At 34.3% G+C, this 27084-nt stretch overlaps 1 protein-coding gene across 1 annotated transcript; it reads left to right on the top strand.

Moving 5' to 3' along the window:
* Window positions 1–613: 613 nt before the first annotated feature.
* On the top strand, window positions 614–26195 carry LOC110116443. Its single transcript, XM_020850010.1, has 5 exons — window positions 614–681; window positions 24456–25021; window positions 25291–25351; window positions 25464–25680; window positions 25764–26195. The coding sequence occupies exons 1-5, from the start codon at window positions 614–616 to the stop codon at window positions 26193–26195; spliced, it is 1344 nt and encodes a 447-aa protein (XP_020705669.1).
* The last annotated feature ends 889 nt before the right edge of the window (window positions 26196–27084 follow it).

The raw sequence follows: 27084 nt of genomic DNA on the forward strand, positions 1-27084 counted from the left end.
TGATTTGAGAAATCCACCAAATGTTTTCAGATCCACATATCTTAGCCACTTCTACAATTCTTGTCGTTAATATTTTTATAAAACTAATGAATAAATATAACATTCGTTTCTTATTTCACCACAAAAGAAAGAGGTGTAGATATTAATGGATTTATGGAAGCCAAACATCAGCATAACTTAAACAGGCAAAATCCTCTCATATTATTTCAAGAATATGAATGAAAGCTCTTTTTCATTCTCTAAGAAATGAGATACAAAATTATATGTAATCGGTTTCAATATTATAGAAGGAAAACAAACTTCATTATTTTCTCTTTAAATATTAGCAATTTCCATTATCATTTTATTTCTAGGTAACTACAATTCTAATCATATCTCATATCAATCAATTTCTCTAACCAACAAACAAAAAGGAAGAAGAATAAAGATAAGGAAGATGATGGAAAAGAGATAGAGAAGAATAGGATGGAGGAGAAGAAGGAGGTGATTACCTACAGTGAAGAGGGTCGGTGGTAAGGGCAAGTCTGTGGAGGCGAGGGATCGATGAGAGAAAGGGGTTGCAGATCTTGGGGTCGTGCGAAATGGAGGGAGGCGGACTTACGAACTGAAGGAGATGGAGAGGCTGGGAGCTTCTCATGCAAAATTGGAGAGGAGGGTTGGATTTCTGCAAATTGAGAAGAGGTGAGAGCCTTTATGTGAACTGCTGAGAGAGATCGTAGGGAGTGCAAACTGCTGGGGACGGTTCTCCTTGGGTTTTCCTAAATTAGAGAGAAGAGGGAGAGCGTACGAATGAGAGTGTGAGTGGGATAGATGAAGGGTTCGTGCGGCTTTTCTTCCAAAAAATAGAGAGGGAGATCGTGGGTTGTGAACCACTGAGTGAGTGAGGGCTTTTATGGTTTGTGTGATCTGGAGAGAAATTTCGTGAGGGCTAGGTTCGGTTCTGTGTGTATAGAGAGGAGAGAGAGAGACGTGGGGAATACAGTTCTTGCTTTAGGATTTAAGAAGTTATCTTTTGATTTGAATTTTTTTTATTAAGATATAGTTATTAGGATATATATAAATAAAAATAATCAAATTTTCATGTATGAGATTAATATATATATATATTATCAAATTAAATTTTCCCATTTAAAAGAAAATTGATATTAGTTCGCGATGAATCAAATCGGGCTAATCGGGGCCATTATTATTAAAAAAAAATGAACTAGAGTCGAATGAATTTGATTCGATCTGATTCGATTGGTGAATTGATTTGAGCCCAATGATGTATCAATTTGATCGAAAATGAATTAGATTGAGTCGATCGATATCTATGAATTAAAAAATCAAGCTTGATTTGAGTTAATTTCAGAGTTGAATTGAAATTGGATTGAATTGATTTTGATTCAAATTGAGTGATAGGGTTGAGTCGATGCTACGTCAACGGGCGTTCACCTAAGAGAAATCCTATGGGCGACGTCTACACTAGGCTACGAAGACCTAGGTGCTAGAGTCAATTTCTGGGAAATTGACCTCGAATAATGAGGTCAACAGTATGCACGATCCAATCTGCCCTTCCATTGACCTGTTCGTGTCGAGTGTACAGGCCTATGATCATTTTATCCTACGGGATAGTGCGGCCGTACCCTCTACGTTCGTACCCCACGAGCGGTGCTCTTTCGAAGGTCCACACCCGATCGTCCAGGACGATATAAATATCGTTCGGGACGATGTGAGTAAAAACAAAAATTTAAAATCAAATAGAAAAACCACTCAAGTGTGTGTGTAAGGTTACTTAGCATCAGAACACTTCAATGGTTACAATTGACTCAAGAAAGGGAAAAAGAAAATTATAGACTAACTCAGATCTAGTCTAACCAATCTTGAGCTGATTTCGATTTCTGTCCGATCTTGTGGCCCTAAAATGTCAGTAGAAAAGGCAGTCGTAGAGAAACAAGAGTGTTTGCTAACATCAAAATCATAATCCATGTGTAACAGATTTGCAACAATCTCCCCCTTTTTATTGATGTCAAACACTTCGACGATCAAAAATAGTAGTTAAAATTTTTCAGAATAAACCAGTGAAAAATAAAATAGTGCAAACACCAACATACTACTCCCCCTTCTGACATCTAAAAAAGGAGGAGGAAACTAAAAAACAAAGTAAACAACCCAAATTTTTTTTTTAACCAAGGCATGAAAATGATGTAGTCTTCCATGTGATTGATTTAAAGATTTGTAAGTTAATGATTTATCAACATCAAAATCCCAAAAAATGGTAGAATATTCGATCATGTTAATCCCTAAGCTCGGACTTCTTTCAGGGTAAAATAGTCTTTTGAAATAATGACCTAACTCAAAAAATTCAATTGGATATGAAAAAGGATATGTTCACCACTTGATTTCAGGAAAAATATCTTATAGAATAATGTATCAAAGTAATTATGTCACAATCGCAAAAAGTCGAAATCAAGCCTTTGATTTTATCAAGTGATATATGAATTCTTCCGTTTTAAAAGTTTTTGAAAAGAGAAGAGAGATTGCTTTTGGTGGGCTCATTTTATGCCTCTTGTCAATTTGAATGGTGCTTTATGCTTCTTTTTGATACACTTTGTGTATATATTTGTTTTCAATTTGCCATCATTGCGTATCTTTTGATTTTTGACATCATTGGCCACTTTTTTTATTTTTGCAAGCTACATTCTCTTTCAAAAAACTCTTAAATAATCATAGTTGTGAGTATATCTTCTAGATATTAGATAAGAATAACTCACTCTCTAATATAGAGAAGAACAATCTACAAAACAGAATCAATAATTGTATGAATAAATGCAATGACAAGAGTAACGAGGAATTCTTGATGTGATAAAAAAAACTTTTGATCATTATACATACAAGATAGATTTGCTGTAACAAGATTAGAAAATATCTTAATTGCATACTCCATTTGTTAATTTGAGATAGAATATTGATTAGAAAAGAAAACTGTGCCACTAAAATATGTTAGAGAAAGAGACACAATCAACGTTATATTTTTACCCTTTAATGGATTAAGAGACGTAAAACATTGACTATAAATTTAAAAAGCAAGAATAAGGTATACGATATCATTTCAGCGATGATTAAAAAGGCATAAAAAAATAAAGCAATAAACAAAAAGTATAAAGGAATAAATGAAGAAGAGAACAAGAAAGAAAAAGAAAAGCAAAGAAGAAGAAAAAAAAAAGAAAAGCAAATAAAAATCAAGTTCATGCATTTATGTCAATCACACCCAATTTGGTCCTTAAAGAGCTAAAAGTGTCGAAGGCCAGTGGTTTAGTAAATATATCAGCCAGTTTATTCTCAGTTGTCACATGGTGTAACTCAATATCCCCTTTGTCACATGGTCTCTAATAAAGTGATGCCTAATGTCAATGTGCTTAGTCCTTGAATGTTGGATAGGATTCTTAGAGATGCAGATGGCACTAGTGTTGTCACAGAAAATTGAGATGGTGCCTACAGGTAATCCTAAATCCAGTACCTGCTAGTTTAACTAAAGGACTTGGGCCACACAACTTCTTAAGGCAATGTACTCAGCTTCAGCAGTGGAAAGTGCAATAGAGTTTTGCTTTCTCCTAGACCATGAGACCAAAGATTGTCCTATGAATTGACAAATTCCAGAAGTGCTTTTTCTATCCACCTTACATCCTGCAAAATCAGAGTCAAAAAATCCAATAATCTCAAAAGAAGTGTTGTGCCTAGGGCACCAAATTCCTAAGTTTTGGGTCCCTAAAATGTATCTAAGAATTCTCTTAACTGCAGTCAAGTGGGATTCCTTAATGTCAGCTTGAAATCTAGCACAAAGACAAACGCTAAACATTATATCAGGTAGGCTAGCAGTCAAGTAAAGTAAAGATCCAATCATGCCTCTATACTTCTCCTGATCAACAGACTTACCACTTGGGTCTTTATCCAACAGAACACTAGAAGTCATGGGAGTATTAATTGACTTGGCTTTATCCATCTCATACTTCTTCAAAATGTCCTTTATGTATTTTGATTGATTTAGAAAATCATCTAATTGTTCTATGCTAAACCCTAAAAAGTGGGACAACTCTCCCATCATATTCATCTCAAACTATATACTCATTATTTTTAGAGAATTCATCACAAAGTTTTTTTATTAAAAGATCCAAAAAGTATGTTATTCACATAAATCTGAAAAATGAGCAAATCATCTCCAACTTTCCTAAGAAAAAGGGTGGTGTCTATGCTCCCCTTAACAAAACCCCTTTCTAGTAAGAATGTGCTAAGTCTCTCATACCAAGCTCTGGGTGCCTGCTTTAAATCATATAAGGCCCTTTTTAATTTAAAAACATGATTTGGAAATTGAGAACTCTCAAAACCTGGGGGTTGTTCTATAAGCACATCCTCTTTTATTTCCCCATTTAAAAAGGCACTCTTGACATCCATTTGAAAAAGTTTAAATCCTTTATAACAGGCAAAGGCTAATAGTACTTTAATGGCTTCCAATATCGCTACAGGGGCAAAGGTCTCCTCAAAATCTATCCCTTCAATTTGGTTATACCCCTTAGCCACTAATCTTGCTTTATTCCTTACCACCACTCTAGAATCATTCACTTTGTTCTTAAAGACCCACTTGGTTCCAACTACACTTTATCCCTTTGGTCTTTCCATAAGCTCCCAAACATCATTCCTAACAAATTGGTTCAATTCTTCTTGCATGGCTAAAATCCAAAACTCATCAGAAAGGGCTTGGTTTATATTGGTGGGTTCAGTCATTGAGATAAAGGCAGAGTGGTTCACTTCCTTCCTAAGTCCATATCTAGTCCTAACTCCATTAGAAAGGTCTCCTAAGATCAAATCTTTGGTGTTACTTGTACAGTATCTCCAATCTCTAGATAAAGTGTATGAAGGTCCAACCCTTTTCTCCTGATCTACATTTTCTACTCCTTGGGTAACATCTCCTACTCCTTCAGTGTTTTGGTGTTCTACTCCCTTCTCCAAATTTTCTACTCTAATGGTAATCTCTCCAACATCATCAATATCCTCAACTCCATGCTTTCTAGGATTAGACTCATTAAACACTACATGTGTAGTTTCTTCCACCACCAAAGTCCTCTTATTAAACACCCTAAAAGACTGCCCAACACTAGAATATTCCAAGAACACTCCTTCATCAGATTTTGGATCAAAATTTCCTACGTGAGACTTCCCATTGTTGTGAATGAAAACCTTACAACAAAAGACATGAAGGTGGGAAAGATTGGGTGTCTTACCCTTAAGGATCTCATAGGGTGTTTTATCTAGCTTGGCTCTAACATTCACCCTATTCATTACATAACAAGCTATATTAACCACTTCAACCCAAAAGTATTTTGGAAGTGAATACTCAGTAAGCATGGCTCTAGCGGCTTTCACTAAGGTCCGGTTCTTCCTTTCAGCTACCTCGTTCTGCTAAGGGGTCCTAGGAGCTGAGGAATTGTGGCTAATCCCCTTTTCCTCACAAAATCTCTAAATCTTTCATGTTCAAACTCTCCCCCATGGTCACTATAGATGGTCAAGATCTCACAACCTAGCTTTTTCTGAATCCAAGTTAAAAAGGTTCTAAACTCCTCAAAAGACTCATTTTTGTGTGAAAGAAATCTAGTCCAAGTGAACCTCGAGTAGTCATCAATAATTACAAAACCATATACTTTCCCTCCCAAGCTGGTAGTGCTAATGCGTCCAAATAAATCCATGTGAAGGCCTTCTAAAGGTCTAGAGGTGCTAATGTCCTTAATGGGTGAAAAGAGGAGTGGACTTGCTTTCCTAATTGGCATGCATCACAAAAATGGTCTTTAGAAAATTTTAGTTTGGGGACACCTCTAACTAGGTCTTTTTGGGTCACTTTCCTGAGGGTTTTCATACTAGCATGACATAATCTTCTGTGCCACAACCATGAATCATCAACAGCAGTTTTTAAGCAAAAAGATGTAGCGCATTCAATGTTATTTAAATCAAGCATGTACATGTTGTTGATCCTCTTTCCCTGCAAAATAGTGTTGTTATTTAAACTTATAATGCATGAATTTGCAAATAATTGTATGATGAAGCCCTTGTCGCAAAGCTGACTGATGCTGAGCAAGTTGTATTTTAATCCATCTACAAGCAAAATATTTTCAATCATAAGGTTCTTGGAATTAGCAATTATACTTGCGCCTACCACCTTCCTGGTGGTGTTGTCTCCAAGAGTAACATTGCTTCCTGTCCTGGTCTCCAGCAAAACAAATTGATTGGCATCCCCAGTCATATGTCGAGAGCATCCGCTGTCTAGGTTCCACATACTCTCACGAGGCCTTTTGTGAGAGCTTACCTACAAAATCATCAAATGTTAGTTTTAGGAACCCAATCAGGTTTGGGTTCCTTCTTATGAAAAGTAAAATGCAATACATGTGTGCTATTCTATGAATCATGCAATTTGGGTCTCCACACCCAATGTGCATTATGATGAACAGTGCAAGTGTGTGAGATGTGTCCTAGCATACCACATAAAAAGTATCTAACTCTAGGAAAAAGAATTTCTTAAATGATTTGGGTAGTAATTCCTCTGCCTAGGTTTTGTCTTTTGATCAAGTGTAGGTGTCATCAAATTTTTCTTAAGTACATCCAATTCATTTTTAATCCTCAAGTTAGAATCTTTTAAAGCATCATTATCAATTCTCAAATTATGCTCTATCTCTTTAGATTTCTTAAAATCAGATTCAAGTGATGTGTGTGAAACTTTGAATGAATAATGCTCTTCAATTTATTCAAAATGCTTTTTATTTAAATCATCAAATTCATCAAGTAGAGCCATATGATTTGGATCAATTGTAGAATGATCTTTAATCAAAATTTCATTCTCTTTTTATAAATTTAAAAACACTAATTTCAAACTAGCATAAGTTTTCTATATGATGCATGAATTTTTTCAAAAACTTCAAGGAGTTGGTCATCTTCAGGTTCAGTCTCAGATGATTATCTGCCATTAAGCACATGTTTGTTGTCTCATCTTCAGGTTCAGTCTCAGATGATCGGATGTAGAATTTGCTCAGAATGCCATTTGAAATTTCTTTTTGTCCTTCCTAAACTTGGGTTTCTCCTCACCCTTTTCTTTGCTTGAGGGAGTTTTGAGTGTTGGGCAATCAGGTTTCACATGTCCAGGTTTCTTGCTTTCAAAACAAACCATGTCATTAAAGCTCTTAAAAGTTTTGTTTCCCTTACCTTTGTTCCACTATTGATGACACTTTTATTTCTTCCTTAGAAAGCTTTTGAATTGCCTTGTGATTAAGGCAAATTCATCGCTTTCAGACCTGGAAGAGTAAGAGTTCATGTCGTTGTCCTTCAATGCCACAGTTTTCTCCTTTCTTTTCTCACCTGCATCCAAATTTCTTTGATTCACTCCTTGCTCGTAGGCAATGAGTGAGCCAAGTAAGTTGTCAATCGAATAAGTATTCAAATCTTTAGATTTAGTAATGGCGATGATTTTAGCATCAAAAGAGGAAGGCAAACATCTCAAAATTTTATTCACTTTTTCATAATTTGAAAGTTCTCTTCCTAAGGCATGCAAAGAAGTTACAATATGGGTAAACCTTGTATACATATCAAAAATTGATTCAGAAGGTTTCATACAAAAAAGTTCATAATCATGCAAGAGAATATTCAAACGAGATTGCTTAACTTCATTTGTTCCTTCATAAGTAATGCACAACCTATCCCAAATCTCTTTACCAGTAGAGCAAGTAGAAACACACATATAATCTTCAGACTTTAAAGCACAGAAAAAATAGTTTAAACACTTCGCATTAAGTTGAGCTAAATCTCTTTCATCAATAGTTCATTCAGTAAAAGGCACTTCAGTTTTAATTCCATTAAGTTCAAGAGAAGGTGGAGAATATCCTTCTTTAATAAGCACCAATATGTTATAATCAGTTGATTGTAAAAAGGTAGACAAGCGAGTTTTCCAAAAATCAAAAGGTAGATTGTCAAACAAGGGTGGTCGAGTAATAGAATATCCTTCAGTTGTGTTACGATTTCCAAAGTTAGCCATGGATCAACATTCAAAAGTTTTCAAACTCAGTTTTTATAAATCCCGCTCTGATACCACTTGAAAGTTTGTAAGGGATGTTAGGCCCTTATGAACTGGCCCAAGGCTAACCAAGAGGGGGGTGAATTGGTATTTTAAAAAATCTTTAAACCAAAAACCAACAAAGCTCAAACTAAAATCACCAAAGAAAAACTAAGTGCAAAAAAATTTAGTGCGGAAGCAAGAAAAAGAACGCAAGGGTTTATAGTGGTTTGGTCAACTCGACCTACATCCACTCTCCGGAAGCACCCTCCGAGTATTGCACTACCAAAGTAACTCTCCTTTTGCTCCCATAGCAAGATGGAGAAGCCCTTACAAAAACCTTTTTTTGCCACCCCCGGTAAGACAGAGAACCCAACTCCTTTTTCTTCCTCCTGAAGCAGGTAGAGAACCTTGATCGATCACTGAAGCTTACCTCTCCCCACCCTTCCAATGATAAGAGACTCTACTGGAAGAAAAAGAGGAACAATACTTAGAGCAACCCTTGTGAATCTCCCTCACAAGCTCCCCCTCACAAGAACCTCTCTCTCTCCCCCCCTCTCTCTCTCCTCTAGGCTTTCTCAGGTCAAGACAGTAGCAAAAGATTATTCAAAACGTTGAACAATAGCCCTTAAATAGAAGAGCTTCGAAATAGCTCATTAATTGCAAGTTGCCGACATTATCGTCCAGGACTATAGTAATATCGTCCTATACGAATAATGCTATTTGAGCCTAATCAGCCGAGATGATCTGGGACGAACAGAAAAAAGTTGTTCCTATCGTCCAGGATGATCATAAATCGTTCTATATGATTAGTTCAAATTATAGACTATCGGCCAGACAACCACTTTGAAAAGAGTTATGGACGATTCCAAAATAGCTTGATCGTACGGGCTGATCTCACGATCATCCCAGATGATTAGTTCAAATCAGAGGAAAACCGTCTAGAGCATTGCCAGGAATTTGAGCTGGCCGATCCTGATCGTCCAGACCATCGCCTAGAATATGACCTGTTCGATATTGATACTCTAGGAGAAACTTAAGATTTTTGAACGGATCGTCCCGACCATACTTGCGATCATCTAGGATGATGTGATTGTATCAATCATCTTAATTGCTTTCCTTAATTTCCTGATTAATTTAGGCATAATTGTATCAAATTGTCCAAGCTGATACACAATTATCCTAGCCGATTTACAAAAATAAAGAATGCCTAAATAGATCGTGGCGGCTGATTCTTTCTATTTTGAGTCTATCATCCTGGCCGATCGACTAATGATGGATGCCTTAACAAGATGTCCTGATTAGGATTTCTGTTTTGAACCTGATCGTCCAGGATGATGTAAATATCATCCGGGACGATGTGAGTAAAAACAAAAATTTTAAATCAGATAGAAAAATCACTCAAGTGTGTGTGTGTAAGGTTACTAAGCATTAGAACACTTCAATGGTTACAATTGACTCAAAAAGGGAAAAAGAAAATTACAGACTGACTCAAATCTAGTCTACCCAAACTTGAGCTGGTTCTGATTTCCTTCCGATCTTGTGGCCCTAAAATGTCAGTAGAAAAGGCAGTCGTAGAGAAACAAGAGTGCTTGCTAACATCAAAATCATAATCCATGAGCAACAGATTTGCAACAAGTATTGCTTGATGGTGTTAACATACATATAAGAGGCTGGGAAACTCCACAAAAAATTTGATCTATCTAAGGTTTTTTATTAGAGCATTGCTTGATGGAGTTAACTCGTACAGAAGAGGTTAAGGGAGATAGATAAGGGATGTTTTAGCTTTCAAATGTTTTTTGCCAAAATGTTGCTTTGAGTCTTTAATCAGTGTGGAGGAGTTTGAGGGAATCCAAACTAAATATGTTTGAGCAATCTGAGATTATTTGTCATAGTACTACTCAATAATATTAACATGTGTAGAATAGGTTGAGAGAATCTACCAACAATATTTATCCTATCTGAGATTGTTTGTCAGAGCATTGCTCGATAATATTAACGTTTGTCATAACCCAACACGACATGAATAGTCATATCGTGTTGAGATATGATAGGCAATTCACAAGATCTAGTTTTAGAATTATTTCACCCAACTTAACCAGGATAGGTCTTATTATGTTGAGCTATGACAGGTAATTCCTAAAATCTAGCTTTAAAATTATTTCAGATTTTCAAACAATCTTCATTAAAATAAACTACAAAGTACATAGCTACTAAAACATCTAAATATTAAAATTATACTCATCCACCAAGTTTCTTTCATTTCATCAGGATAAATATCTATATTATAGTACATTGTTATATGTTAGACCTAGATAATTAAAATTTTAACAAACCATGACAGTATAAAAATCAAAATAGAAAAATACATATGACCTTAGATTAGATCCGAAATTAATAGTCCACAATCTCTTTCCCGTTCCTAAATCCTGAAAACCAGAAGCAAAACCACAGTGAGCTACAATATCTCAATAAGCCACACAAATCAATCTAAATTTTCAAATATTCTTTTATCAAATATTTTACTAAATCTTAAAAAGCAGTTAAATATAGTTTAAATAAATTATTATGCTGAGAGATGTAACAAATATATAATAGTTATTCCCTGATTTAATAATAATACTAAATAAATGAATAAATTCTAATTCATATCACAGAGTAGTTCATATCATATTTCTCAGACCCAGATAGAACCTCAAAGAATTCTAGCCCCTTATAACTCTTTTTTGTTTATTCTTATAACACAAGAACGTATCACATGTCCATATCTCAGATAAAATCTCAAAAGATGACCCCTTATAACTCCCATTAATTCCCAGACACAGATAGAATCTCAGAGGATTCTACCATCTTATGGCTCCCAATAGATATAATATAATCACATATGCATATATATCATCATATTATAGCAATTAAAGAGTAATTGAGCATGTATCGAAATTTCTTAGTATTGTATAATGGTCGACAACAGAAAATTTTGCTAATAAAAAATGTACATTATTAAAAATTTATCAAATTTATCAGGGATTGTGTAAAATGATATTTTTAGACTTTTTTTATACTACAACCCTATTTTTTAACATCAAGTTAATTTACTATTCAATAAAAACGCCACAAATTTTAAAAACCCCATTATAAAATTTGAGAAAATATTTAAAATGGGCATAATAGTAATCTCTATAAACTATAAAAAGTTACGCAATGAAAGTTTTACCTATGCAAAGTTAATCGTATTTTGCTAACAAAATAAAATTTTAATCAAAAAATTTGCTAAAATTTGCATTTTTTTAGAAAATTGAGATGGGCATAATGTGAATTACGTTGAGACAAACAAGTTTATCAACATGGTCGACAAACAAAAACAACCCCAACTCTCCCAAAACTAGGTTTTTTTATTTCTCTCTCCTCTCTTTCTTCCCTAATTCCTAAAATAGCTCTATGTTAAACATTTTGGCTAAGATATGAAAATGGGATTTATAAGTTGAATGAGATACTATATTAAAATATTAATTTTATCTAAATTCTTTTATATCTTTAATTTGGAAATCTAAAACTTATATAAAAATATTCATAAATTATCTTTTTTTTTTTGTAGAAAATTCTTGTGAAATTAATTTACAAAATAGATACCTAACGTTCCCAAATAACCCCACTTGTAGAGACATGTGCCTATTTCTTAAGAAATTTTAATAATGCCTAAAAATTATAAAAATTTAGTGGATCTAAATCACAACACTATAAATGTTCTAGTAAGATAGTTTGTCATTTGGACTTATAATGACTCCTGAAATAATTATTGACTACTCATGGTCAATAAAATAAATCTTAAAATTTTGAAGGGTTTCACAACCTATGTGGAAAAGTTTGAGTTGACTCTCCTTGCGATCGACTATGCAATGATTGGGAGGTGTCGAATGCCATATGTATCTCAAATCAAAAGTGAAAAAAGGTTTGTTTTTAAACTATTAATATCTTTATTTAGGATGATACTATGACCTTACCTAAGGAGTAGAAGTCTGGCTGGAGAATTTATAGAGTTTAATAGTGCCCAAAAATTGTGAAAAATGTCATCCTTGACATTCCCAAAATATAATAAGTTTGAATAAACTAGATACAATTGCCTTATCTTAAATTCCTTCTCCCAAGTAACCTCTATGGTAGTTATGCTTCCACTATATTATGATCATAGGAATATGTTTGCTTCTCAATTCTTTGACATCATATGTCAAAATCCTTTTGAGTTCTTCTCTATATTGTAGATTGGGATGAACCTCAATATTCTCAGCAAATAATCTCTTCCAAGAATTTGACACGAACTTTCTCAAAGAAGATACATAAAACACACTATGCATATATGATCAAGTAATAATAACCTATAAAATGAATTACCAATCCACTCAATGATATCAAAATCTCTAATATACCTTGGACTGAGCTTGCTAATTTTTCAATAACTACTAATTCCTTTCATTTGGCTAATTTAATATAAATCAGGTTGTAAATTTGAAACGCAACTAACTTGCATTTTTTATTATAGTATTTTTTAAGCCTATCTTATGTGGACTTCAACCTTTCTCTAATTAGAAGAAATTTTGTTATAGTATCTGAAAGTTTGTTAGAGATGTTAAACCCTTATGAACTAATTCTAAGGCTAACCAAGAGGGTGGTGAATTGGTATTTAAAATTTTCTTTAAACGAAATCACAAACATAACCAAACATTCACCATAAAAATTAAAGTGCGGAAATTAAATGTGAAAGTACAATAAGAAAGAGCACACTAAATTTTATAGTGGTTTGATCAACTTGACATACATCCACTCCCAGAGCCTCTTCTCTAGGTACTGCACTAAACTCAGTGTCTCTTCTTTAGCCCTCACTGTGAGGAGGAGAAGCCCGTATAAAATCTCCTTTCCACCTACCCCGTTGAGGCAGAGAACCCAACTCTTTTTTCTTCCTTGAGAAGCAGGCAGAGAACCCAACTCTTTCTGCTTCCTCCAGAAGAAGGCAGAGAACTCAAATCCTTTTAATTTTTCCAAAAGTAGGTAGAGAACCTCGATAAGTTTCTAAAGAAGACCTCTTTCAAACCTCCAAGGACTTAGGGATGATGACTAGAGAAGAAGACTCAAATCCTTGCTTGGAGCAACCTTTATGAAATCCCTCACAAACTCCCCCTCACAAGATCCTCTCTCTCTCTCTCTCTCCCTTGCTCTCCCTCTCCTCTTGGCTTTCTCAGGTCATGACATCAGCAAAAGATTTTTATTTGATAAAATAAGAGTACTTTTAAACAAGGGCTCTAAATTTTTCCTAATTAGCAAGTAATCATCAAATATCATCCAAGATGATAGTATATCATCATTTACATTTAATTCAACTCGAGAAGTATCATTTAGACCATCACCCTAGATGGATGTCTGGACGATGGAAAATAACTAGATCGACAAGGATGATCTCATGATCGTACGGGTTAATTAGTACAAAATGACAAATATCATCCAAAACATCACCTTGAAAGTATGTCTAAATGATGAAAAAATAACTTGATTGTCCAGGCCAATCTAAAAATCATCTCGAATGATTAGTTCAATTCAGTTCATATCATTCAGAGCATCACCCTAAATGGAGCCAACCCGATTATTGATTATCTAAAAATAATTAAGGTTTGTGAATTGATCATCCCGTATAATCCTACAATCATCTAGGACGATATGATGGAGCAATCAAACCTTAATTTATTTTCTTAATTACTAAATTAATTTAGGCATAATTGCACTACATCGTCCAGGATGATGTCCAAAAATATAATATGCCTAAATAGATCTAGCGGCGGATTCTTTCTAATTTGAGCCTATCATCCTGGCTGATGCTAATATCGTCTAGGATGATACGTTTAATTATGGTTGCTTAATCAGGATATCTTAATTAAGGTTTCTATTTTTAATTGATCATCCAGGTCGATTGTTGGATCGTCCTGGATGAAGTGATCAAAAGAGAAAATACTAATCAAATAGATAAACAAATTCCTAAGTGCGTGTGTGTGCAAGGTTACTTAGCATCTGGACCCACAATATTATAATGGACTCAAGAAAAGGTAAAAGATACTTGTAGTACATTACAAACTGACTCAATCCTCATCTATCCAATCTTGAGTTGGTTCAATTTGTAATTTGATCTTGTGGACCTAAAATGTTAGTAAATAAGGCAGTTGTAGAGAAACAGAAGTAACAGAAATGTTTGTTATCTCAAAATTATATTTCCTGGAATCAGATTCATGATAATCTCCCCCTTTTTTATGATGAAAAATAATCAAAACTAAATAAAATATGAACATAAGTGAAAATAGTACGAGGAAACAACTCAAACACTACTCCCCATTTTGTTATCACAAAAAAGAGGAAAAACTTGAAAAGAAAAATAGAATAGAAGTCAAAAAAGAAGAATGAAATAAAATTTTTTTTTTTAATCAAAGCAAAAAATGATAAATTCTCCATAGAATTGAATTTTAAAAATTATAAGAACAACGAGTTAACATCGTCAAAATCTGAAAAATTATATAATAGCCGATCCTGCTAGCCCTAGCTCGGACTTCTCTCAGGGCAAATCGTCTTTTGAAAACAAAAGACCTAACTCAGAGAAACTAATTGGATAAAAAAAAGAGATCCATTCAAAACTTGGTTTCAAAAAATAATCTTATAGAGTAATATACCAAAGTTATTTGTCATAATCATGAAATTCAAAATAAAGCCTTCGAAAATATCAAGTGACATATGAATTCTTCTAAGATTTAAAGGTTTGAAAGATAAAGAAGCTTGTCTTTAGTGGGCTCATTGTATGCTTCTTGTTAATTGATTGTCACACTTTGCACATCTTTTGATTTTTGATACCCTTTGTGTATCTTTCATTTTTTGGGCAGTCATTGCATATCTTTTCAATTTTTCTTCTTTTTGGGGCTCATTTTATGCCCTTTTCATTTTTGCAAGCTAGATCCCTTTCTAAAACTCTTAAATACTCTCAGTTGTGAGCATATCTTTCAAATATCAAAGAATAAAAACTCACTCTCTAATATAAGGAAGAATTAGCCACAAAATAATATCAAATTCTTATGATAAATATAACGACAATATTAGAAAAAATTTAAAAATAACATAAAGACTTTGAATATTATATATATAAGATAGATTATTGTAGCAAGATAGGAAAAATCTCAATCGTAAAGTCTAGTTGTTAATTTGAGATAAACTTTTGTTTAGAAAAGAAAAAATTACACCACTAAAGGAGGTTAGAAGAAGGGAAATAATAAATGATGCTTCTCCATTTAACTAATTTAGAGATGAAAAACATTGACTACAAACTTTCAAAAATAAAAATATGGCATAAAATATCATTTCAATAGTGATCACAAAGAAAAGAAGAAAAACTAAAATAGCATAAATAAAACATGAAAAATAAAAGCATGAAAAGGTAAAACATCACATTCATGCTTTTATATCAATCACACTGAATCTGGTCCTTAAGATGTTCAAAGTATCAAAAGCCAATGGTTTAGTAAAGATGTCAGTCATTTGATTCTCAGGTTTCATATGGTGTAACTCAATGTCTCTTTTGATCACATGGTCTCTAATAAAGTGATTCCTTATGTCAATGTTATTTATTCCTTGAATGTTTGATAGGATTCTTAGAGATGCAGATAGAACTAGTGTTGTCACAAAGGATTAAAATTGTGCCTATAGGTAATCCTAAATGTAGAATTTATTGCTTCAACTAAAAGACTTGAGCCACTTAACTCCCTAAGGCAATGTACTCAGCTTCAACAGTGGAAAGTGCAACAGAGTTTTGTTTTCTAATAGACCAATAGACTAAAGACTATCTTATGAATCGGCAAGTCCCAGAAGTGCTCTTTTTATCCAACCTATATCTTGCAAAATCAGAATCAGAATATATAATATTCTCAAAAGAAGTGTTGTGCCTAGGATACCAGATTTCTAAGTTTTGGGTCTCCAAAAGATATCTAAGAATTCTCTTAACATAAGTTAGGTAGGATTCCTTATGATCAGCTTCAAATCTAGCACAGAGACAAACACTAAACATTATATCAGATTATCTAGCAACTAGGTAAACTAAAGATCCAATCATCCCTCTATACTTCTTTTGATCAACATATTTCCCATTTCAGTCCTTATCCAATTTAATATTGGAAGTCATGGAAGTATTTATTGGATTGGCTTTATTCTTTTCATATTTCTTCAAGATGTCCTTAATGTAGTTTTATTGATTTATGAAGGTTCCATCATCCAATTATCTTATGTTAAACCTAAAAAGTAGGACAACTCTCCCATCATACTCATCTCAAACTCCTTACTCATTATTTTAAAAAAATCATCATATAGCTTTTTATCAGAAGATTTAAAAAGTATATCATTAACATAGATATGAACAATGAGTAACTCATCTCCTACTTTTCTCAGAAAAAGGGTGGTGTCTACGCTCCCCTTAACAAACTTTCTCTTTAGTAAAAATGTGTTAAGCCTCTCATACCAAGCTCTTGGTGCCTATTTTAATCCATATAATTTGAAAATTTGATTTAGACATTAGGAACTCTAAAAAACCAATGGGTTATTCTACAAACACATCCTCTTTTATTATCCTATTTAAAAAGGCACTCTTAACATTCATTTGGTATAGCTTGAATCCCTTATAATAAGCAAAGGCTAGTAGCACTTTAATGGCTGACAATCTAGCTATATGAGCAAAGGTCTTCTCCAAATAAATTCCTTATATTTGGTTGTACCCCTTAGCCACTAGTCCCACATTATTCCTAATCACTACACAGAATCATTCATATTATTCTTAAAGACCCATTTGGTTCCAAATACACTTTGTCCCTTTGGTATTTCTATAAGCACCCAAACATCATTCCTAATAAATTGGTTTCATTCCTCTTTTACGGCTAACATCCAAAACTCATCAGAAAAGGCTTGATTATTGTTGACGGGTTCAGTCATTGAGATAAAGGAAGAGTGGTTTACTTCCTTCCTAAGTCCATGCCTAGTTCTAATACCTTCAGAAGGGTCTCCTAAGATCAGTTCTTTAGGATGACTCAAAGAATATCTCCAATCTTTAGGCAAAGTGTGTGTAGGTTTATGATTTACATTCTCTATTCCTTGTGTAATCACACCTACTCCTTCAACGTTCTGAGACTCTACCCTCTTCTCCAAATTATCAATTCCTTGAGTAATGTCTTCAACATCATCTTTCATCCTCAACTCTAGACTTCAAACACTATAAGAGTAGTCTCCTCCACCACCAACATCCTCTTATTAAACACCCTAAAGTATTTTCCCACACTTAAATATCCTAAGAACACTGCTTCATCAAAATTTGGATTAAATTTTTCTATGTGTGACTTCCCATTATTAAGAATGAAAATCTTACAACCAAAGACATGGAGGTGGGAAAGGTTGGGTGTCCTACCCTTAATGATCTCATAGAGTGTCTTATTTATTGAAACTTGCTGAATATGAAGTAGGTTGTTAGACCTAAGCTTATGTCCCAACGTCTAACCAAGAGGGAGGTGAATTGGTAATTTAAAAATTTTCTCTTATTTTAAATCGATAAAAACTTTAAGTAAAATTTTGAAAATTATTTTTCAACCACAGATAAATAAAACAGTAAAGTAAATATGTAACAGAAAATAAAAGATGCAAGATTTATAGTGGTTCGGTCAAACATGACCTACATCCACTCCCTGAAGTATCCCACTTTAGTTATTGCACTATTACCACAAGTGTCTCTCCTTTTCCACCCACAGTAAGGCAGAGAAGCCTTCACAAAAACTCTCTTCCACTACAACCCGGTGCGACAGAGAACCGTCATCTTTTTACAACCTCCAATTATTGGCAGAGAATCGTCAGCTATTCACACTCTCTAAGTGTAGCCAGAGAAACTTCTGATGTTCACACTTCTCGAGTATCGACAGAGAATCAGTTCTCCTTAAAAGATCTTCTCATAAGAAATCTAGAAGGACAAGAGAAGAGATTGAAGTAATCACAATTCACAAATGGAGATCCTTACCTTTGATTACCAAGTGAACCCTTCACACTCCAGTAGTAATAACTCTCCTTCAAACACTCTCTCACACTCTCTCCTTTAATCTCCCTTCATTTTGCATGAAGACCAATTTTGACAAAAAGATTTTATGATAGTCTTAAGTGTACCTTTTATATAAAAGACATAAAAAACCATCCAAAAATTACAATTATTCAAATATATGTGTTATTCATCATCCCATATGATCCTAGTTCATACAAACGAATAGTGAAACTACTATTGTGTACGAAACTAAATATGAACTAGTATGATTTCCCTTCATACCCGATCATCATCCCGTACGAACAATGTTCATCTGGTATGAACTATTATTTACATAGTTTGTTGTTACAAAAAATAGAATGACTCTAAAGTTTCCAGAATAGAGAAGGTCATCCTAGGACGAATCATATTAATCGTCTGGATGAATAGTTCATTTTGACCATTCCATACCCCATCGTCCTTGGATGAACCATAATTTTCATCTGGACGAATGCATCCAGAGAGCATCGTCCTAGGATGTAGGTTAAATATCGTTTAAACAAACACGTCTAGAGAGCATCATCTTGGGATGAAGGTAATTATCATCTGGATGAAGGCTTCCAAAGAGCATCGTCTTGGGACATATATTAAACATCATTTGAACGAACGCGTTCAAAGAGCATCGTCCTGGGATGAAGGTAATTATCGTCTAGATGAAGTCATCTTGAGAACATCATCCTGTAACATAAGTAAATATCATGCAAACGAACACGTCTAGAGAGCATCGTCCTAGGATGAAGGTAAATATCGTCTGGACGAATAGTACTTAGAAACAATTTTCCCTCTCCCCATTTGTTTCATTGCTCTTTTTAGGACTAAAACTGACCAGATCGTCTCGTACAAACATGGTTTGTACTGCATGATCAGTTTCAAAAATTATGAATTTTAAAGCTCTCCCCCGATGTGTGTGTACTAAGTTACTTAATTATAATCACACTCTTTCAGACTCAATAAAAAGAAAAATACCAACTTCAATTTATAAAATATTTTGAGATGAACTTGATTTGAAGTCTTCAATAATCTAGAGTATGATTTTCCTGAAATGTTAGTACACACAAGAGCAAAAATAATTCTTCAAAAAATATGTTAGGAGAATATAATAATCAAAATAGTAATATTTGGTATCATCAAAATATACAAGTTGCAAGAATGTAAAACATGCAAAGCTAAGTAGTAACTCTCTTCAACATTATCAAGTTTGGACCTATTCAACACATAATAAGCAGTGTTTATCGCTTCAGCCCAAAAGTATTTTGGAAGTGAATACTTAGCAAGCATGGCTCTAGGGGCCTTAACTAAGGTCCTATTCTTCCTTTCAACTACCCCGTTCTACTAAGGGGTCCTAGGAGCTGAGAAGTTGTGACTAATCCCCTTATCCTCATAAAAGTCTCCAAATATCTCATTTTCAAACTCTCCCCCAAGGTCACTATAGATGATCAAGATTTCAAAACCTTGATTTTTCTAAATCCAAGTGAAGAAGGATCTAAATTCATCAAAAGACTCACTCTTATGCGACAGAAATTTAGTCCGAGTGAACCTCGAGTAGTCATCGATAATCATAAATCCATAGATTTTTCCCCCTAAGTTGGCAGTGCTAATGGGTCCAAGAAAATCCATGTGAAAGACTTTTAAAGGTCTAGAGGTGCTAAAGTCCTTAATGGAATAGAAAGAGGAATGAACTTTCTTCCTTAGTTGGCAGGCATCACATAAGTGGTCTTTAGAAAACTTAAGCTCGGGGACTCCTCTAACAAGGTTTTTTTGGGTCACTCTCCTAAGTGTTTTCATACTGGCATGACATAACCTCCTATGCCACTACTAAAACTCACCAGCAACTATTTTTAAATAAAATAAAGTAGCACATTCAATATTATTTAAATCATGCATATAGACGTTGTTAATCCATTTTTCTGCAAAATAGTGTTCTTATTCAATGTAAGTATTTGCCAAAAAATTTATGATGAAACCCTTATCGCACAGCTGACTAATACTTTGCAAGTTGTATTTCAGTCTATCTATAAGTAGAACATTTTCAATTAAAAGGTTCTTGGAGTTTTTGATTATATATGCACTCACCACTTTCCTGGTGGTGTTGTCTCTAAGAGTGACTTTGCCTAAAGCCCTTGCCTCCAGCAAAATGAATTGATCGGCATCTCCAGTCATGTGTCATGAACATCCACAGTCCATGTACCACATGCTCTCTTGAGGTCTTTAGTGAGAGCACACCTACAACATCATCAAATGTTAGATTTAGGAACCTAAACAAGTTTGTGCACCTTCTTATGAAAAGAAGAATGCAATACATGTGTGTTATGTTATGAATCATGCAATTTGGGTCTCCGCACCAATATATACTATCGTGAATAATGCATGTGTGTGAAATATGCCCTATCATACCACATGAAAAACATCTAACTCCAGGAAAAGGATTTAATAATTTGTTCAGGTTATAGTGCCTCTTCTTATGTTTCAAAAATTTTGGTTTTGGATTATGATTGAAAATTATTCAGGTGTGCGTATATTCCTATTTTTCTCAAGTGCATTCAATTCAGCTTTAAACCTTGAGTTAGCACTTTCTAAAATAGCATTATCAACACTTAAATAGTGCTCCCTATGCTCAAAATCATTAATATAAGTTTTAAAATCAATTTCAAGTTATGTGTAGAATGCATTCATTAAATCATGCTCTACAACCAACTCATAATGCTTTTTATTTAACTCATCAAACTCATCAAGTATTGACATATGATTGCTATCAATTTTGGAGAGATCTTTAAGTAAAACTTCATGTTCTTTTTATAGATTTAAAAATTCTTATTTTAAACTAGCATGTGATTTCTTAAGTTTTCTATATGATGCATGAATTTTCTCACAAACCTCAAGTAATTATTCATAACTTTGTTCGCATACCTCTTTTTGGTCAGACTGATTAAGATGATCACCTATCAAGCACAAGTTTATTGTTTCCTTCTCAGCTTTAGTATCAAAGGAGTCAGATGTAGAATTAGGCCAGAATGCCATTTGGAACCGCTTATTGTCCTTCATGTACTTGGGTTTCTCCTCACCCTTCTCCTTGCTTGGGTGATCCAAAAGTGTAGGACAATCATCTTTGACATTTCCATGCTTCCTATATTCAAAATAAACAACATCAGAAGAACTTTTATAATTTTTGCTACCCTTACCTTTGTTCCATTTCTGATGGTTCTTGTGATTCTTCCTTAGAAAGCTTTTGAATATCCTAGTGATTAAAGCAACATCATCGCTTTCAGACCTGAAAGAATCAATTACCGTGTTGTTGGCCTTCAGTGCCACAGTTTTCTCCTTCTTTCACTCACCTATATTAAGTTGTCTTTGGTTCACACCTTACTCATAAGCAATGAGTGATCGAAGAAAGTTATCAACAAAATAAGTATTCAAATCCTTAGATTCAGTAATTATAATTATCTTAGCATCAAATGAAGAAGGCAAGCATCTTAAAATTTTATTCACACTTTTATAGTTAGTTAGCTCTCTTCCTAAGGCATGCAATGAGGAGATAATTTGAGTAAACCTATTATACATATCAAAAATAGATTCAGCAGGTTTCATATGAAAAAGTTCATAGTCATGCAATAAAATATTCAACCTAGATTGTTTAACTTCTTTGGTTCCTTCATAAGTAATACACAATCTATCACAATTTTCTTTACCCATGGTACAAGTTGAAACAGAATTATAATGTTTTGATTTCAAAACACAAAAAAATAGTTCAAGTATTTTGCATTTAGTTAAGCTAAATCCCTATCCTCAAAAGTCTATTCAGTGAAAGGAAGTTCAATATTAATTCCACTAGTTTTATGAGACAGAGGTGAATAACTTTCTTTAACAAGCATCCACATGCGATAGTCAATCGATTATACAAATATAGACATGCGAGTTTTCTAAAAATCAAAAGAAACATTATCAAACAAAGGTAGTCGGGTAATAGAATACCCTTCCGCAGTATTACGATTATCAAAGTTAGCCATTGAACGAAATTTAAAAGTTTTCAAAAACTCAATTTTATGAATCCCATTCTGATACCACTTGAAAGTTTGTCAGAGATGTTAAACCCTTATCAACTAGTCCCAAGGCTAACTAAGAGGGGGGGGGGTTGAATTGGTATCTAAAAATTTCTCCAAATAAAATCACTAACATAACAAAACAATCACCACATAAATTAAAAAGTGGAAATTTAATATAAAAGTATAATAAGAAAGAAAACACCATATTTTATAGTGGTTCGATCAACTTAACCTACGTCCACTCTCCGGAGCCTCTCTTCTCGGTATTACACTAAACTCAGTGTCTCTCCTTTTATTCCCACAGTAAGGAAGAGAAGCCCGCACAAAACTCATTTCCACCTACCTCGGTGAGGCAGAGAACCCAACTCATTTTTCTTCCTCCAAAAGTAGACTAAGAACCCAACTCCTTTTACTTCCTCTAGAAGCAGTCAGAGAACCGAACTCCTTTTTCTTCCTCCAGAAGCAGGTAGAGAACCTCGATCCGTTGCTGAAGAAGACCTCTCTCAAACCTCCAAGGACTTAGGGATGATAACCGGAGAAGATGACTCAGATCCTTGCTTTGAGTAACTATTGTGAAATCCCTCATAAACTCCCCCTCATTAGATCCTCTCTCTCTCCCTTGCTCTCCCTCTCCTCTTCTCTCACTTAGGTTAGGACAGCAGCAAAAGATCTTTACTTGAGAAAATAAGAGATTTTTTAAATAACAGCTTCAAATTTTCCCTAATTAGCAACTAATCGTCAAATATCATCCAGGACGATAATATATCATCCTGTACGATTAGTTCAACTTGATGAATATCATCCAGACCATCACCCTGGATGGATGTCTGGATGATGAAAAATAACTAGAATGTTTATGAAGATCTCACGATTGTCCTAGCCGATTAGTATAAAATGAAAAATATCATCCAGAACATCGCCCTGAATGGATATCTAAAAAATAAAAAAATAACTTGATCATCCAGCAGATCTAAAGATCACCCCGAATGATTAGTTCAATTTAGTTTATATCATTTAGAGCATTGCCCTAAATGGAGCCAGGCTGATTATTGATCATCAAGAAAGAACTAAGGTTCGTGAACTGATCGTCCCGTACGATCCTACAATCATCCAGGCCGATATGATAAGCAATCAAACCTTAATTGCTTTCCTTAATTACTAGATTAATTTAGGCATAATTGCACTACATCGTCCAGGATGATGTCCAAAAATTAAAGATGCGTAAATAGATCTAGTGGTGGATTCTTTCTAATTTGAGCCTATAGTCTCGGTCGATGTTAATATTATCCAGGATGATGCGCTTAATTGCGGCTACCTTAATAAAGATGTCCTAATTAGGGTTTTTATTTTTAACTGATAATCTCAAATGATGTGATCAAAATAGTAAACACTAATCAAACAGATAGAAATTTTCCCTATGTGTGTGGGCAACGTTACTTAGCATTATGACCCATAATATTACAATGGACTTAAGAAAATGTAAAGAAACTTATCGTATATTATAAACTGACTCAGTGCTAATCTACCCAATCTATAGCTTGTTCATTTTGCAGTTTGATCTTGTGGACTTAAAATATTAGTAGGCAAGGCAGTCATAGAGAAACAAAAGTAACAGAAATATTTGCTATCATTAAAATTATATTTCCCAAAATCAGATTCGTAACCGTAACATCTATAAAGTTTGAACCTATCACCTCTCTATCTCCCATCTTTGTAAAAGTTAAAAAAGTCCAACATTTTATCTAGTATAAAGCTTTTTAAGGAGCTATACCTTTGTTAGATTGATAACTATTATTATATGCAAACTCTATCAATGGGATATGATAGAGTGCTTGTTGAATACTTTGGCATTGAATTGTTTACAAGTGGCAGTGGTAAGACATTTACCCAGAATTGCATCGGACCATAGTCCCATTGTGTTAAAAATCTTTGACACTTTTGCAAAGAAGAGGGAAATTCTAAAATTTGAAGATGTTTGGATTTCTTTCAAAGCTTCAGCTCGTATTATTGCCATAGTATGGAAGAAGAATTGTATTGGAGATGAAATGCAAATCCTTAACAAAAAGTGCAAGAAATCATTAAGGGATTTACTTTACTGGAGTATGAATAAGCTCAAAGAATTTTCCAAAAACAAAGAAAGGCTAAAGGCTAGAATTCTGATCCTTCAAGAAGAAGAAGCTAATATTGAGTAATTGAGTGAAGAGAAACTATGGCTGCTCAGGTGTAAGGTCAAGGAGCTGAATGTGACTCTTGGTCATTTGAATACTTGGTGGAAGCAAAGAGCTAAAGTGAAGTGGATTGAAGAGGGTGATGCAAATACAAAGTTATTTCATGCATTTGATAATGCTAGGAAGAATGGTAATTTGGTTCCTCAATTAAAAAACAATAATGGTTCTCTTACCGAAGACCCCAAAGAGATAGAAGAGCTGTTTTATAACTATTTTCAGAAGAAATGGGATGACAGAGATAGTGTATTGACAGATTGGTCACCTCATTGGAAGGTTTTAAATGATGAAGATAGAACCTGTTTGGAAGCTGATTTACGGGATTCAGAAATCTGGGAAGTAGTAAGGAATTCTGGAAACAACACGGCACCGAGATTTGATGGAATCACGTACTCCTTCTTTAAACATTACTGGAGCATTGTAGGTATGGATGTTTGTATGGTTGTGAGAAGTTTTTTCTTAACTGGTAGAATGGATAAAGATTGGAAGAACAATATTGTAGTCCTTATTCCCAAGAGCAACAACCCAGTTACTCCAACTGGATTTCAGCCTATAAGCTTGTGTAATTATATTTATAAGATTGTGACAAAGATCTTACTAAATAGATTATTGATTGTAATCCCAAAAATCATTTCAGATAAACAAGTGTCCTTTATTAAAGGAAGATCAATTTCAGATCACTTGCTTTTAGCACAGGAGGTCTTCAACAAAATGAGGTTTTATAAAAATATCAATGGTTTGGTGGCTATCAAGGTTAATATGGAGCAAGCATACAATAGTATGTGCTGGACTACTCTCAAAAAAATGTTACTTCTTTTGGGTTTTCCGTAGATGTTCATAAAGCTGGTGATGGAATGCATCTTGGAACCAAGCTACTCTATTCTCATCAATGGTGGATGCACTAAATGGATAAAGGGAAAGAGTGGTTTTCATCAAGGATGCCCACTCTCACCTTTTCTATTTATTATTTGTTCACAACTACTTTCTAATGTCTTTCTCAGCAGGGGAAAGGATTTGGGCATCAAAATTACATCCAAAGGACAAAGGATATCCCATTTGCTCTATGCGGATGATGTACTTTTATTTGCTGATGCAAAGAGGAAAAGTTTTAAAAGATTGAAGGATATTATTGATGATTACTGTAGTTGGACTGGACAAAGAATCAACTACCATAAATCTGCCATGATTTATGGTAAAAGAGTTGATAGAAGGGAGAGGAAGGTAATTACATATTTCATGGGTTCAAGCCGGTTGATGAAATGGAGTACTTGGGAACTAAAGTTGCATTAAGAAGATTGAAAAAGACTGATTACCAATCTCTCTTCGACAAGTCTATGAAGAAGTTGAACTCATGGAGTAATAAATTCATCTCTTTGGCAGGCAGGATGGTGTTGGTGAATTCGGTTTATGTTAACTTCCCTATTTTTATTAGTTCACACTCTCTCATTCCTTTAGGAGTTTTGAAGGAATTTGAGAGATTATGCAGAAATTACATATGGAATAAGGCAGATGGAAGTCATGGACTACATTATGTTGCTTGGAATGAAATTTGTAAGCCAAAAGCTTTGGGTGGTTGGGGGATAAAGTCTGCACTCTCTAGCGTGGAATCCTTAAGAGCCAAGTTTGCTTGGAAGTTGGTAAAGTCTCCGAATTCTTTGTTGAATAAGAATTTATTATGCAAATATGGAGAAGACTGGTGGAATGATGACAATAAGAAGGGTGGTTCTCCTTCTTAGAAGATAATAAAATCTGGGCGGGATGCTCTTAAAATGGCAGTTAGATGGAGAGTGGTGACGGGAAGCAAAATCAATGTTTTAAAGGATGTGTGGATATTAGATAAGAGCCTGATCAGGTGGCTGACCTTTGTTGCCAATTTTGATGATGAAAACACTTATCTAGACTTCTTCATTCTTGATGGAAGTTGGGATCTAGATAGATTGTCTTTATTCTTTGGAGGAGAACTCCTTGCTCTAATCAGCAATATTCAAATTTCTAACAAGGATGATGGTGATTTCTTGCAGCTGAAACAGAGATACTCTGGAAAATCAATTTTTGCACTGATTAAGGATGAATTGTTGTACAAAGAACTTTCCACTAATTCATGTTCTGTTCTAGTTAATTGGATCCATAAATTACAGTTGAACTCCTGTGTTGGAATGTTTATGTGGAGGATTGGTAAATATGCATTACCAACAGCGGATTACCTCATGAGAAGAAGGCTTGCAAATGGGAATTATTTTCCTAGAGGTTGTGGAATTGCTGAAGATTTTGATCACATTACCACTTCTCGTCTCAAATTATTGAGGGTTATTGATGTGTTAAGAAATTGGGGATTTATGATTCCTAAATACAACTCTTTTCAGGATTGTTGGAGCAAATTGGAAATTCTTTCTGGTTCAAATCTGGTGATGGCTAGGATCTACTGCACTTTGCTTTGGTTTTCTTGGAACAACAGAAATAAGATCAAACATGGAAAATTGGAGAATTGTGATACATTGACATCTTCTTCTATTTTGAGTTTTGTAAATAGTAAGAAGTTTAATCTTATTCTATCTGGGATGTACATCAGTCCTTGGGACTGCTTTTTTATTCTTGGCATCCCCCTCCACCCAGTTGGTATAAGAT

The sequence above is a fragment of the Dendrobium catenatum genome, unplaced genomic scaffold (genome assembly GCF_001605985.2).
Source record: "Dendrobium catenatum unplaced genomic scaffold, ASM160598v2 fragScaff_scaffold_546, whole genome shotgun sequence".
NCBI classification, from domain to species: domain Eukaryota; kingdom Viridiplantae; phylum Streptophyta; class Magnoliopsida; order Asparagales; family Orchidaceae; genus Dendrobium; species Dendrobium catenatum.